Below are 15,661 nucleotides of genomic sequence, written 5' to 3' on the forward strand. Positions count from 1 at the left end.
ACATTATCCCTACATTTCCTAGTGATGGCCTTTCCTTTTCCAACAAAATTCCCACTAGAGATGATGAATTAATGGTAAATGCTTACCCTTCTCCTAAAGTTGGTCTTACCCATAAGCATCCCTTAGAGAAAGAAGATGAAATAATAAGCAATTTCCTTAATTCTCTCTCCCCTATTGAACATATTTTGAGGAAAGAGGATGAGTTTAACACATCTATTGATGGTCTCCCTCCTAAGGATGCAGAATTAATAAACAATGTTATCTCCTCTCCCGAAATTGACAATGCTTCAAACATTCCTTTCAACAACCTCACTATTTGGGATGAACCATTAGAAGAAGGTGTTGATTATTCTCTACCCTGTGAGAGAACCCTAGCCAAAGGGGATGAAGTCAAGATTAAAAACTCCCTTGAGAGTTTCTCACCTTCCTTGAATCTCAATTATTCTCCCTCTAAAAATAAAGCATCTCCCTCTCCTCAACTTGGTTCTACTCATATGGAAACCCTAGCTCAAAGCAAAACGGTTAACATCTCTTTCAAATATCTCCCTCTCAAAAGTGAGACTTTAGAGAGTAATGTTGATCCTTCTCCTAGAGAGTTTATTCCCCATGTAGATCCTTTGATGATAGAGGATGATATGACCTTTCCTAGTATTACTCTTCCTACTAGAACATCAATGCCTACCCCTTGTCTCTCTCCTAAAATTGATTTAATCTGTGATAAGATTTTAGTGCAAGAGAAGACTATCAATAATTCTTCCAACACTTTTGTTCAATCCTCTAAACCATCCTCAATCAATTTGATACATGTGAATGAAACACCTAACAAACCTCTCTTCACTGTCCAAGGTGCTTGTCCTTCTCAAAATTCTCAACCTTTAAATAAGCCTATCTTAGTGGTTCAAGGTGGTTATGCTAATGATTCTTTTTGCACTCCTAAGAAACTGGTTATTACTGTGCAAGGAGGTTATTCCTCTAAGAGCCCTTATGAGTATGCTAAGCAATTGACTAGAGAGAGTTATCATGCGGTTGCCCATACTTATAATACTAGAAACAATAGGCAACCTAATCCTCCTCCAGTTATCCCAACTTCACTTCCTCCTTCCCAACCTATTCTTCCCCAAGCTCCACGTATTTCACAAGTTCTTGGTAAGGAATATGATCTCATAGAACAACTTAAAGCTACCTCTGCTAAGATATCCCTTTGGGATTTGATCCAAACATCTTCCGCTCATCATGGAATGTTACAAGATGCCTTGAAAGATTTGAATGTTCCTCCACCTAATACATCTAGTAATATAGTGTCTTTGGTTAACTCTGTGATGAATCCTAAAACTCAAATTGTGTTTACTCAAGATGAGTTGCCTACTAGTGAAATTCAAAATCAATATGATCCCTTGATGATTGTGGTTGTCATAAATGACACTGCTATAAGATGAACACTGGTAGATAATGGTTCTGGTCTTAATGTGTGTAGCATTAATCTATTGCATAAGATGAATGTGGATACATCCCTTATTGAGCCTGACTCTCGTCCCATTCGAGGCTTTGATAATGTGGCTAAGTCTTCATTAGGTATTATCACCTTACCCATCACAGTGGGACCCGTTACTTTGCCTACTCCTATCCATGTTATTTCAGGAAATCTAACATACAACTTGTTATTAGGGAGACCTTGGATTCACGGTATGCAAGCTGTCCCCTCTACATTGCATAGACAAGTTAAATTCATTTATAACAATAAGACATATACCTTGATAGGTGATACTAATTTTCAAGCTTGTTTGCAAACATCTAAGCCTTCCTCTTCTAGTAATGATTCTTTGAACAAGATACCTATGGATGAATCCTTACCCTCTGATAATCAAAATTCTTTGGATGAGTCTGAAGCTCCTGAAGAAGATCCTTCTCGACTTGAATATACGCATAAAAAGGCTTTTGATCCTGAGAAGGTTCTCGCAGATGATGATTGGGGATCTCTTGACTTTAATCCCACCTTTGTAGGTGAGTATAGGGTTCCTCCTAGAGAGTTTAAAGTTAAAAAGAAGGAAGAAACTAAAAATCAATCAATACCTGAACCTATGAGCAATAATTTTGTGGCCGCTTCTCAAACTTCTTCTCCTCACACCTCTAATTATGAAGAGTTTGATTCTTTGTCTTATGAAAAACCACCTTCTCTTCCTGAAATGGCTGATCGTTATGGTCGTGGTTTTCGCATTTTTGCTAAGCATGGGTATCATGGAAATGGTTGTGGCGCTCATGAACAAGGGATAAAAGTTCCTCTAGAGACTAATTTTCACAATTATGCCTTTGGACTTAGCTATAATCCCTGCAAACGTACCAAAGCATCTAAAAGACCATCTCTCAATGTGAATGCTATATTTAGTAGTGATGATGATCTCACTTCAACTAAATCATCTTCTACTTCTATCAACTCTCATTCCCCTCATAAGGAAATCTTGGCAATGAACAAATCTCTTTATGAATCCCCTCAAATTTCTAAATCCACTTATGAATCTTTATCTCCTATTCATCATAAAGTCCTTTCCTCTAGGGATAAGGCTCTAATAAATTACACTCATCCCTCTTCTAAGATTTCATGTGACTTTTCTTCTTCAATCTTTATCATTTTATACATGTTCTTGATCTCACTTATAGTTGAGCATTTAACATGTCATATTCAAATACCTCATTTAGTCTATCATGTCTTTAAATAACATTAATGGCTATTATGTTGCTCATCATTATGTGACATTGGTAGCTCATTTACTGGGGGCTCATTGTCATTCATGATGGTACAATTTCAAGTGCAATCATATTTTTTGAAGCAACATAATTGCCTAATTTTCTTGTTCCTATGGGGACAAGAATGATTTCATACATCTCTTCTTTTTCTTATGTCCAAATCTCTCCCTAGAAGATTGTGTAAGTCCTTCTCATTGTCCTTATCCTTGGGAGGCAATGATCTTTCCTTATTTTTATCTAAGGATCCACTTTTTCCTATTTTGTGGATGGTGTGGACTTTATTACTTGATGTTATGCCTTGTACGCATTTGTTGTTGTTTGTTCAAGGGTTCTCTCTTACAAGAGGTGTAAGTCCTTGACTACAACCTCTTTTGCACTTGGTAAAATACATCCATAATGAATTCACTCTCCTAATTGGGTTAAAAAGAGCGTCATCCTTCATTAAGAATCACTTTCACCTCGCAAAAGAAGGAAGTATTGCATTCTTATTCTCTTCTTTGTCTTATTCTAGAAGATGTTATATTTGTCTAAGACAATTTCTCTCAGGGATAGGTGTCTTTTGTACAAATATCTCTTCTCCTCTAAGGATCTCCTTTACACATACTACAAGATATCCGTTTTCAACTATCTTATCCTTGCTTAAGGAGTGTAGAACTCTCTTGCTTGGATCTATGACATTGTTGCATTTTTGGGGTATCTTCTTGTGTGATGAAGGTAGGTATCCTTGTTCTACTTTTCTTATGACATAAAACTTACACTTTTTGAGCAATGGGTCATTCTCGGAACTAGAGCACAGACTCTTAGAGCGAGATGTCACGCTTTTGTACTATACATATACATGTTGTAGCATACTCAGGCATAGACTCCTATGAGGTGCTTCTAACCTCCCTTACACACACATGCACGAGGTTGAGTGGAACTAGCGGCATAAGGCTAGACTTTCTCACTCTCCTCCCTTACATGGATCACCTAGACAGACTCTAGGGGCTAGTTTTCCATGTCCTTTTTCACATGGATCACCTAGACAAGATCTAGGGGTGAGAAGTCCGTGTTTTTCTCTCTCACTATTCTTCTCATGGATCACTGTTGGATTTTGCCAAGATTAAGAAGTCATTGAAATGTACAAGATAGAGACATAATATGGGACAAGAATAAACTGTATTCTCATCAATAGAAAATGATCAATAATCAACTGGATTATTGTTGTTTCATACAATGTAGATGAGCCTGCTTATATAGGCAAGGCTACGGATATGTATGAGCATACAAATATGACATGTGGCTCAATAAGAAACAAGGGTAGGTAGGAAATAGGTGTGGGTAGGTAGGAGAAATAATATAATATTCCACATGAGGTGGATCACTCACCGAAGGTGGAATTATCACTCCACAATAGGTGGATATGATAGTGTAATAACAAGATCAACACCATAAGAGGTGGAATTTCTCCTACACACACTATCCCAATGTGGCACAAACACCCAAGTGTCTCATATCCAAACTACTATGAAATGCATTATCCTAAGTAAACTTAAGTAAGTGTAATAATATCCATGATGAATAATTATTTACACCAACACCCCCCCTTAAGTGCAACTTAGGGGAATGCACTTAAGTCTATAATGTAACTAAGCAATGCAAGATGGGTCCCGGCTACGAGGCCATGTTAGGTACCCATGCACAAATGCAAATGCATGCAAACCAATGCAATGAAATCTCTCACAAAGTGGGGAAAGAGAGAAAAACCCAATGGGAAAAAACCCTCCCCCAAAAAGAGAGATGAAAGCTATACAAGAAACTCTCAAAGAAGTATGTGAGGAACAAAACCCCATGTGAGGAAAAAGTCCCCCCCATACGAGAGAAGAAGAGAAGTCAAACTGTGATCATCCCTCAATGAAGAATCTGCACCAATGATAGAAGCTCGATGTATGAAGAAACTGCTCCACAAACATCGAACAACATTCCTCCCCTTAGGAAGAAACAAAACCAAAGGTGTATCCATGAAGTCTCCCCAATCATGAAGGGAAGATGTATGAAGAAAACTCATGATGAAAGGAATCTCTGAAAACTGCTCAAGTGTCCCCATGTCGATGCTAAAAGATACCCCTTCCAAAGGTGGTAAACTGTGCCATACTGCTGAAAAAGGAACTCCAACATCTAGTGAAGATGGATGTAGAACAATATCCAAAGACTCATGTGTCTCCTCAAAGAATAAAGAGACCTCCTCCAACTGCTGTACATAAGTATCCACAATCATGTCAACCTCGAAAGAATGATCATGTAGAGAATGAACAAGAGGGTCAGAGTGTGCCCTCGCAACAATCGAAGAAGGATCATCTTCATCAAAGAGAAGATGAATGTCATCAATGATGTCTCCCAAATCTGCAATGTAGGATTCCACAAACAAACCTGCAATGTCTGTCAAGTAATCATCCCATGAATCTGAAGCTGGAAGACAATGTATATCCTGCTGCACTGAATCACATGAAGGCAAAACTGTCGCACTATCTGCATCATCAGGTGCAATAGGTGATGTGATATCAATATGAGGAGATGAAATAGAAGACTCAAGAACGGGGTCACATGTGAGAATCCCCATGTTCAAGTGTCCAAAGTTCTCCTCAAAATCTGAACCATCACAATAAGTGTGATCATAATGTGTAGAATCATCAAATGTGAAATCATCATCATCAACAAAATCTGAAAAGGAGTATAACCGAGATGCATGATCAACCACCCCAGTTGCAATGATAGCTCTAGTCTCCATGTCTCTAATAAAAACTGAGTCAGGTGTGAACTCCACAACTTTCTTAGTTGCGCCATGTGTGATTTGATAGATAGAAAGGAGATTGTTTGTCAAGTGGGGTACACACAACACATCATTGAAGGAGTTATCCCCAATGTCAATAGATCCTTTCCCAATCACATCCATGTATGTATGATTGCCCATCAAAATCTGTGGCATGGTGCAAGGCTCAAATGTAGAGAACATAGATTGTGAAGATGCCATATGATGAGAAGCCCCTGAATCTAGAAGCCATCTCTCTGAAGTATGATTTGTTGTAGCACATAGAGCTTTTCCTTTTCTTGTTCCAAAAGAGTGAGTCTTTCCACTTGTAGAAGCCATGAATGCTTGCCCTTTTCCTTTTGAATGTGAGGAAGTGGAAGTTGATGAATCATCCTTCTTGTAGACTTTAGGCAAATCAATGTTATGCTTTTTGATGATATGTGTGAGCTCATCAATCTTCTTAGTATGGCAACGATGTTCCTCATGACCAATCTTTTTACAATAAGCACAAGTAGGTCTCTCTCTCTTTGGTGAATTATCTTTCTTGGAAGAAGATGAATCTCCTTGTTGTGGAGAAGATTGTGCTTTATCCTTAGGCTTTGATTGCCATTTCTTCTTGTTTGAGTTGTCCTTTCCTTGATTTCCTTTGTTTCCTTGATTTGCCACTAATGCTTGAGACTTAGAAGAAGCCTTAAGAATGCCCATGCTTATCAACTTAGTTTGTTCCATCATCAACATTTCATTGAAAGCATCAAATGTAGGCATTGTGTAGCTTGAACCCATTGTCATCCTATGAGTTTGGAAACTAGAAACAAATGCTGCATATTCTTGTGGAAGCTTCCCTATCAAGTTGAATATCAATTGAGTATCCTTTTTATCAATGCCACAATCTTTGAGTTGTGCCCTCAACTCATTTGCCTTAGTGACATAATCTTGTATAGTATCAAAGTTCTTGGGATCTAACATGGTGAGATCACTATCAATTTGATATCCCCTAATCTCATCAACTTGACCATACAAGTCTTGAAACTTTTGCCAAGCATCCTTGATTAGAGTGCATTTCTCAATATGAAAAATGAGATCCTTTGATACATACTTTCTTAAGGTACCAATTGCCATGATATTTTTAGTGAGCCAATCTAAGTGACGAACTGGATCAGCCTTAGGATGAGCTGGAGCAACAATAGTTCCATCAATGTAATGAGTGAGTCCTTTTTCCATAAGTTTGCTCCATGCATCAATTTTCCAAGTAGCATAGTTATGTGGAGTTAAGAGAGGAAACTTAGAAGAACCCATAGCAGCAAAAAGGAAGAACACAAGAGCACAAAAGCACAAGAGACACCCCCCAAATTCAATCAATCAAAGTACCCCCCCAAAAGTGATGATTTTGGCACTTTATACTTAGTGCGATTACAATGAGCCACTTGCAAAACAAGGCAAGGTGGACCTATGATGCAAATTTTACAACTTCTCAAATGAGATACAAGAGACTTCAATCAATAGTGCAATGAATCTAACTGAGATTCAAGCAAATATACAAGTACCAAGAGAGCCAAAAATGGCCATTTGAAGTTGAACTGCAAAATCAAAAATGCAAAGGAGAGGGGGTCAAAAAATTTCCAAACCCTGCTGATGTGGTGCTGACGTCAGCAAAACACTGGGTTAAATTTGACGACCGTATGACCATCGCCAAAACTTCGCTGCCTGGCTGACTGGACGTCCGTACCGTACGGACAGATGACTCAGCTGCTGACTGTACCGTCCGTACTGTATGGAAATGTTGACTGTGCAAAGCTGACTGCGCGATGATGTGGCAGATTACGTGTCTTCCGTACGGATGAATGGGCATACGGTTTTCCGCGTGGCTGTGCTGACGTGGCAAAAGGTTGCCGAAGGCCAATTCGTGGGTGCCGGAAGCCGGAACGGCGGCCGGGAGGCGCTCGGGCTGAGCGGTGGGCGTGGCGCGGGCGACGCCGGGAGCAGCCGGAGAGGAGGTTGCGGACGGGCGCAGGGAGGAGCCGCTTGTGGCGGTGGAGCCAAGCGCGAAGGAGCGGCTCTGCGGACTGCAGTGCTGGGAGAACCGAGGGCAGAGGTGCCGGGGAGCGGCGCCGGCGGAGGGACGTGCGGTGGCAGCGCGGTCAGCGAGGCAGTGCCGGGAGCGGAGCCCGAGGACGGTGCGCAGCGACGAGGACGGTGCGGGGGACGAGACACTGTCTGACAGGTACGTTCTGCGGGATACCTGCAACCTGCAGGTACGGCGGTACGGGGGGGGTCTGCGGACCCCCCAAACAATATTTTTTTGATTTTTTTGCTTCTCTTTTCAAATTTTTTGATATTTTCGAATTTTTTTTCAATTTTTTTTTATTTTTGATTTTTTTCGAAACAATATTGCAAAAAAATTTTTTTTTTGAAAAAAATATATATAATTCGAAAAATCCGTACGATTAGCAAAATTGGGGAAAATTTTTTTCCTCACCAAAATAGGCCAACTTTATAACCAAAATTCATGGAAATGGCCTTCCGGACGCAATGGAGAGGTCGGATCTAGTCTAGGACGCCTCCAAATGATGATGCTCCTCAGATCTGCCTCTTGACGTCACAATAATGCCTCTTCAAGACGAATCAATGAGACTCCAATAGCTCTGATACCATGTTGGATTTTGCCAAGATCAAGAAGTCATTGAAATGTACAAGATAGAGACATAATATGGGACAAGAATAAACTGTATTCTCATCAATAGAAAATGATCAATAATCAACTGGATTATTGTTGTTTCATACAATGTAGATGAGCCTGCTTATATAGGCAAGGCTAGGGATATGTATGAGCATACAAATATGACATGTGGCTCAATAAGAAACAAGGGTAGGTAGGAAATAGGTGTGGGTAGGTAGGAGAAATAATATAATATTCCACATGAGGTGGATCACCCACTGAAGGTGGAATTATCACTCCACAATAAGTGGATATGATAGTGTAATAACAAGATCAACACCATAAGAGGTGGAATTTCTCCTACACACACTATCCCAATGTGGCACAAACACCCAAGTGTCTCATATCCAAACTACTATGAAATGCATTATCCTAAGTAAACTTAAGTAAGTGTAATAATATCCATGATGAATAATTATTTACACCAACAATCACCAATGTGTGTATTCATGCTTTTTTCCTTTCTTTTCTTCTCTTTGCATTTTGTTTCCATTTACATCCTTCATCTTGTGTTAGAGAACTCTCAAATCCTCACACTCTTTGTTGTGTTGGAATTGAGATTTAGTCCTCTTTCTTACCAAATGATTCTCCATTAGTTTTTGATCTCATATCAAATCTTCTTGTGAGCATTTGTCATCAATTTTCTTTAACAATTCGAAGTGGTAAACATGATACCCTGTTTCAACTCACTAAAATTAGCAAGCTGAAACAGGGGGGGCATATAGCTACCCTCGAATTTTCATCACCTTCCTTAGTAAGCATTAGGTGATTTTGTGATCTAACATGTGGTTTTGTAGGTTGTGGTTCCTAACTGTGTACTGCAGATACCGCTGGGGGCTTCGTTCGACAGACTTATGGATATATCCTTTTTCAAATAATGTTTACTTTTCTGTACTTTAGCTTGCATATGCACGTAGTGTTCATATGACTGCTAAAGTGGGGGCTAAATGTAACGTCGTAAATTGTACGCACTTGCTAGGGTGGTACAATTTCACACCTAGTTTAGCACCCGCCTTGGCGCATTTTGCATTTTGCATTACATTTCCCCTTTAGCACTTAATTAGTCAAATTAATTAGGTCTAAGGTTCTATTTCATCATCTCCCACATCATAAAGTTGGGCCCTTTCATTAAAGTGTGCCCCTTTCATTTTATTCTTCCAATACATCATTTAATCAAAAACCCTAATTAGGTCCTATTTTGAACTTGGGGGCTTGATTTCGGGGGTCAAAACATCTCGAAATCAGCTGTAACTTCGGGATTCTCTCTAAAATCATCATATCCGACGGCCCTGAAAATTTGGTGAAAAGTTGTCGGGACCATGGCGCCCGACGTGCACATGGTCCCGGACATTTTTCCCGAAATTTTAGGAGCGCGATCCAATCATAAAATAAAGCTTAACCCCAAGAAATTGGCGGGAGATTCAATCTCTAGGTCGGCCAAAAGTTGAAATTAAGACCTAGGGTTTCATACATATGAGCTCTCTTTCTTCATTTGAAGGGATCAAAATTTTGGCTTTGGAGGACCTTCTATGCAGCGAAAGAGCAGATCTTTGAAGACTTCAATAATATTCAACATCCATCCATCAAGCATTCATCAATTTCATTCATTTAGGGCTTGGGAGACATTGAAGAACAATAGGAGATTACCGACTGAAGATTGGCTTGTACTCCTCCCTTGAGGGTTGGGTATGATTTCATGTTGTTTTCATGTCTTTGCATAAGCTTCAATATATCCTTTATTCATGCTTTAGATCACTTTGCATCTTGATTTAGAGCATCTACATTATCATTTACAAGCAATTAGGGTTTACTTTCTAGGTTGCTCTAGTTTGCTTTCTTGCATTTAAGGACCTTGCACACACACTAGGTCTGCACACACAATACATTTTACAATACAACTTGGCTATTCGTGGAGGTGGAAATCACCGAAGCGGGGGTTTGACTAAGGCAAAACCCTATATAGCCGCCCATACCCTTTTCAGATATAAGTGCAGGTTTCGGGACTCGGACGACGCCGCAGGTTACAGATCCGGAAGAAGCAGACGGAGACCGAACTTCACACCAAATCTCAGAGCAAAAGACCAGGACAGGGGCGTGGGGCGCCCTGGTCCTGCCAAGACAGGGGCGCTGGGCACCCTGGTCCCTGGGACAGGGGCGCTGGGCGCCCTCGTCCTTCTAAGAGCAGTTTTCAGCATTTTTGACAACTTTGCAAAACAGCAGTTTCCGGAGCAGTTTCAGAGGCAGAATCAGGACAGTGGCGCCCGCGCCCCCGTCCCAAACATTTTCAGTCAGATTTTAACTCCGGGTACGCATTTGCATTCTTGTCTTGTCCTTGTGTTTACAGCTTTCCATTGTTTAAGTTCAATTCTGCAATCTTGTTATTAGTTCATACTTGCACTTTGGGGTTAGGAATTGAACTTGCATCATTTTATCTTTCAATTACAACAAAAGAATAGAAACCCTAATAGGTAGCCCATGGCTCTCTCTTTCACAAAAAGAAGTAGCCAATTGTGTGATACCTCTAGGCTCTTTCGTATTCCACAAGTGTGTGGTTGAAAGTGAGATTAGGACATGTTTGCTTAGTATCACTTTTTCTCCCACACACCCTGCAAATGGATGTCTATCATCTGTGATGCTAACGAACTTGTCGTAACGGTGTAAGTGTATATCTTCCTCTTCCCTTCTTTTTATTTGATGCGAATAAATCTCACAGGTATTTGCCAAGCCAAAAGCTTTCTGGGGCTCTCTCTCCTAGGATCGGTGATCTTTAAAACCTACAACGATTGTAAGCTCTCTTATTATATCAAAATGCAGATTTAAAATGCTTTTTATTATAAAGGATTGCGTGCCTCAAGTTTTCTGCATGACAGGGATTTAACTCAAAAATCGCTTTGCGGGATCTTACCATCAACTTTGGGGAACTTAAAAAATCTCATTCTCCTCAACCTTGGACAGAACCAATTTACTGGACAGATTCCCCAATCACTTGGCCAACTCTCTCGTCTCCAGTCTTTGTACGCAACTCTATCAAACTGTAGAGTTAAATTACTATAACTACTTAATTGTATATGTAGAGAATCTAGGTATTATCAGTATTGTTTATTTAGCCAATGATTTTTTTCCCTCTCCTTTCTTTGGATCGCTTGCATACAACAAACTCAGGGGGCCGGTTCCAACAGCCGGAAAAATGTCTCTGTTTGGACCTAATAGGTAAGGATAGTTTTGGCTGGAATTTTCTGATATGAATTGATTGGCCTTTTCTTTGTAATACTGATTGTGCTTTCGTTGCCTACATGTTATGTTGGCGGATGCAGTTTCGTGGGAAATCCAGACTTGTGTGGCGATGTCGTGAAAAAGGAGTGTCCAAGAAGAAGTTACCCTTAGAATATAAATGTTGTTCAAACTAAGTGTATTACAGATTGCGATTCAGTTGTTACTGTGTTTGCTATTCAGTCGTTGTTAAAACTGAAATGTGAGGATTTAATAAAAAAACTTACATTTGTTCAAATCTAAAAATTGTGGAGGTTGTTATATCATGCGTAATTGAATTTATAATTCTTCTTTCTCCACAGTCACAAATATATTTTCTAAGCACCAATTCTGTCATGTATGTTGTTATGGTATATATCATTTATAGAGTAATCATGTAAATAATAAAAATAATGAAATAAGCTATAAGATATAAGCATTAAGGTACAGCAGTAGAAAAGAGTGTGGCCATCGATTTATGATATAAAAACGATGGCGCGTATCGGAAGGACAGAAGTCGTAACAATCGAGGGATATAAACAATGATGCAAACCGTCATAATATTTCGTCTACAGCTATAGAGCAGCCAATCTCGTTTTTGATCCTATTGAAAATGAGTTCCCAATGAACCTGAAAACCAAGATAATTGAGGTACCTCAAATGCGGTGCTTGCAATGATTTAAAGGCAAGACACTTGGCTAGTGATATGAGAAATTTTTGAATGCCTCTAAACTATTGTTGCCAAGCCTAAGAGACAATACGTAGATCCTTGCACTTTGACCATTGTAAGACCTCTAACATTATTAGAGTATATTTCTCCATCTGTTAATTGACATCCCTTGTTAGCTAGAACATCTGCTAGTTTATTTGCCTGTTTGTAATAATGTAGGATATCAAAAATATCAAATTGATGTAAAGTCCCCCTTGATCACTAGATTCTTAATCTTCATTTTGAAAGTCATGCAAAGACCAAATACCAATGTTGTAGCTTCTACCACATTGTTAGTCTTAGGAATTCTTGCTGCTCTAGCCGACAAAACAATTCAGTCCTCTATGATTTTTCAAAAGATATCCAATCCTTGATATTCCTAGATTCCCTTTAGCAACTCCATCAAAGTTAAGTTTCCATGTAACTAAATCTAGAGGTTCCCATATAATGTCTAATCTACTACTCTTCTTATGAGAATTGTGAAGAAGACTACCCTTAAATGAAAGCTTAATCCTAGTCCAAATCCTAAGAATCCTATCACATCCCAAGAGGGAAAGGATGAATCCAATCTTTTATGCTCTTTTATGCTTAATAGTATATGCCCATACCTCTAATATAGAGTTTTCTATGTTATGAAGTACCACCTCCAAAGTTCCCTCCTAAAAATTATCATATTTCTTTCCTACTAGATGTTCCAATTAACATTGGAAGGCACTATTTCCCAAATGATTGCAAAAAAAGAATTTGTATACACCTTGGGCCAAGATTCAAACACCAAATCTAGTTTGTAGCGAAGAGGAGCATGCCATTTTATTTGGGTAAAAATCCAAGATCAACATTCATAATCAAAGTCACAAATTAAGTAGTAAATGATCTGTAGTTTCTACCTCCTTATCACAAAGCACACAATTAAAGACCAGAGCAAAATTTGAAGATTGATGTCTATCACTAGTGAGTATTTTCCCTTTAATGGAAATCCAAGCAAAAGCTCTTGCATTTGGAACACTTGCATCTGACTAGCAAAAAGAGAAACTTCTCTTTTTAGAATCGATGGTTACTTGTTTATTTAGTATCTCATAACATTGCTTTACTGAATAATTTCTTGTTTGGGAGGGCGTCCATATCAATTTATCATAATAATCATCTTTGATGTGAATAATTCATTTCTTTAATTCTAACTGAAGTTTAACATTTTGATTATTTAGATAATTTGCTATAGAAATATCTTTCTATTGCACTATAGGTATACAAGTTTAATATATAATGAGAAAGCAGTCAAAGACTTTTACTCCCAATTGAAGTTTCATAACAACTTTTATCTCTGCCATATTTCTAGTTTATCTAAAGTTGAAAACCCATTGCATGAGTCTTCCAAAAAATGTGCCTTCTTCCCATCATTGATGATCTAAGATTGATAAGGGAGAAAGACATCTCTGCATTTAACCATAAAGTTCAACATTTAAGATCTGTATGGGAGATCTAGGGATGTAAAAACTTCTTTCCAGTTCATCTAAATCTAGATATTTAGTTGAGATGATGGATGGCCATTTAGATCTATTATTGGACAATAACTTCCAAACTAATTTTTCTACAAGATCCTTATTCCTTTGTTGTAGATTATGAATTATTTCTCCTCTAGATTGTTTTGGTTTAGACACCCTGTCCGATGCTACTAATGTGCCTTCTCTTTATGCTCATTATTACCTTTTCAAAGGAAAATTTAAGTTTAGATTCAACTGACAATAGAACACCTTTAGGAATAGGAATAAATAACATGATACAATTAGGAATTATTGAGAATGCTTCTTTAACCATTAGAATCTTACCCATTAATGATAACCAAGAACTATTCAATGAGGAGACCCTAATCTTAATAGAAGATGAGAAGTTTGACCAGTAATTACTTTTATGTCTTCCCACAAAAAGAGGGATTCCTAAACACTTAAATGACATGATGTCTTGTTTGAAGCTAAGAAAGTGTGAAAGATTTGCTTCTAGAGAGGAAGAAAAGTTTAAGAAAAACACCTTAGAGTTGGAACAATTTATCTTCTAACCTTAAATGTTGCAATGCTTATCTAGAAAAGACTTCATAATCAAATCCTCCCTTATTGAAGCCTCAACAAAAAATATTGTGTCATCTGCAAATAAAATGTGAGTATCTATTATTCGAGTATGTGGTAAGTTTATATTTTTCAAAATATTTAGATGGTGATGGATAGAAATTGACCTATCCAAAGCCTCTACCATGATAATGAACAAGAAGGAGATATTCGATCTCCTTATCACACCCCTTGATAAGAATAAAAGAACCCACAAGGACTAGCTCTTGAAATGCAAGATATAATTCATTTTCACCATTTCTTAGAAAGAACAAAACTAAGCAAGACCTGTTTGAAAAATTTCTAGCTAGTCCTATCATAACCCTTCATCATGTCAAATTTAATAATCATTGTCTCCTATTTATATTGATTAATAGAGCACAAAACCTCATGTGCTACTAATGCCCCCTCAGTTGTCTCCTTACTAGGGCCAAAGCCACCTGGTTCCTCCAAAATGAATTTAGGAATCAAGTTAGCTAATATTAACAATATAGCCTTTGTCAAATTAACTGCTAGCCTATCAGGTTTTACTGCTAGCCCGTCAAATTAACTATGAAAAAGTATGGATTGAAGGGGACTCGAATAACATTATCCTGTGCCTCAAATGGAACAATAAGGCTTAATGGACAATAAAAGGGTCGATTAATTTATCAAATGAAATTATACTCTTTTGAAGAATACTTTATTTACAATTCTTATAGGGAGTCCAACTCGATGGCTGATTTCTTTGCCAATAAGGGGTGATGGCTAAAAGGAGTATGACATGGATTTCTGAAGATAGCTTCGAGGATGATGTCAGAGTCCTTCTAAGATATGATAGATCTCATGGGATACATGGAAGTATCCCATCACGTCACTAAATTCGATGATGGGAAGTGCATTTATTACTATTCATGGAATCCACCTTAGTGAGGTTCGGGGAGATCTTTTGCATAACGGCTCACATGTGTTCTAGGTAGTTTGTGAGTTCTTTTGACTTTTTTCCTAGTTGCACATTCTGTTTAACCATTATTTTCTTGAGGGCTCTATTTATTCTAAGATGGGATGTGAAAGATGTCGCGTCAATCCTATGGGTTGTGGCAAGCTAAGGGCTAGCTTGACAATTCAGAGGATCCTAGTGAAGGGGGAATTTACTCCCTACATTGAGAAATTGCATGGCTGGGACCCAAAAATCACAAAAAAAAATTTCAATGAGTGGAAGGAGGGAAAGATATCTTTGTTTGGGAGGTCTATGGTGATTGATGAAAATTTAATTACTGAGGTGACAGGTTTATCAACCAAGGGGCTCAAATTGATAGAGAGGAAATAATCAAACCCTTCGATGAAGAAGTTTCCTAAAATTGATGGGGAGAGGAGAA

At 38.4% G+C, this 15,661-nt stretch overlaps 1 protein-coding gene across 1 annotated transcript; it reads left to right on the forward strand.

Moving 5' to 3' along the window:
• Positions 1 to 7,367: 7,367 nt before the first annotated feature.
• LOC131856656 (uncharacterized) lies at positions 7,368 to 7,748 on the forward strand. Its single transcript, XM_059208515.1, has one exon. The coding sequence runs from the start codon at positions 7,368 to 7,370 to the stop codon at positions 7,746 to 7,748; it is 381 nt and encodes a 126-aa protein (XP_059064498.1).
• The last annotated feature ends 7,913 nt before the right edge of the window (positions 7,749 to 15,661 follow it).

Source organism: Cryptomeria japonica, chromosome 7, assembly GCF_030272615.1.
Source record: "Cryptomeria japonica chromosome 7, Sugi_1.0, whole genome shotgun sequence".
Lineage (NCBI taxonomy): Eukaryota > Viridiplantae > Streptophyta > Pinopsida > Cupressales > Cupressaceae > Cryptomeria > Cryptomeria japonica.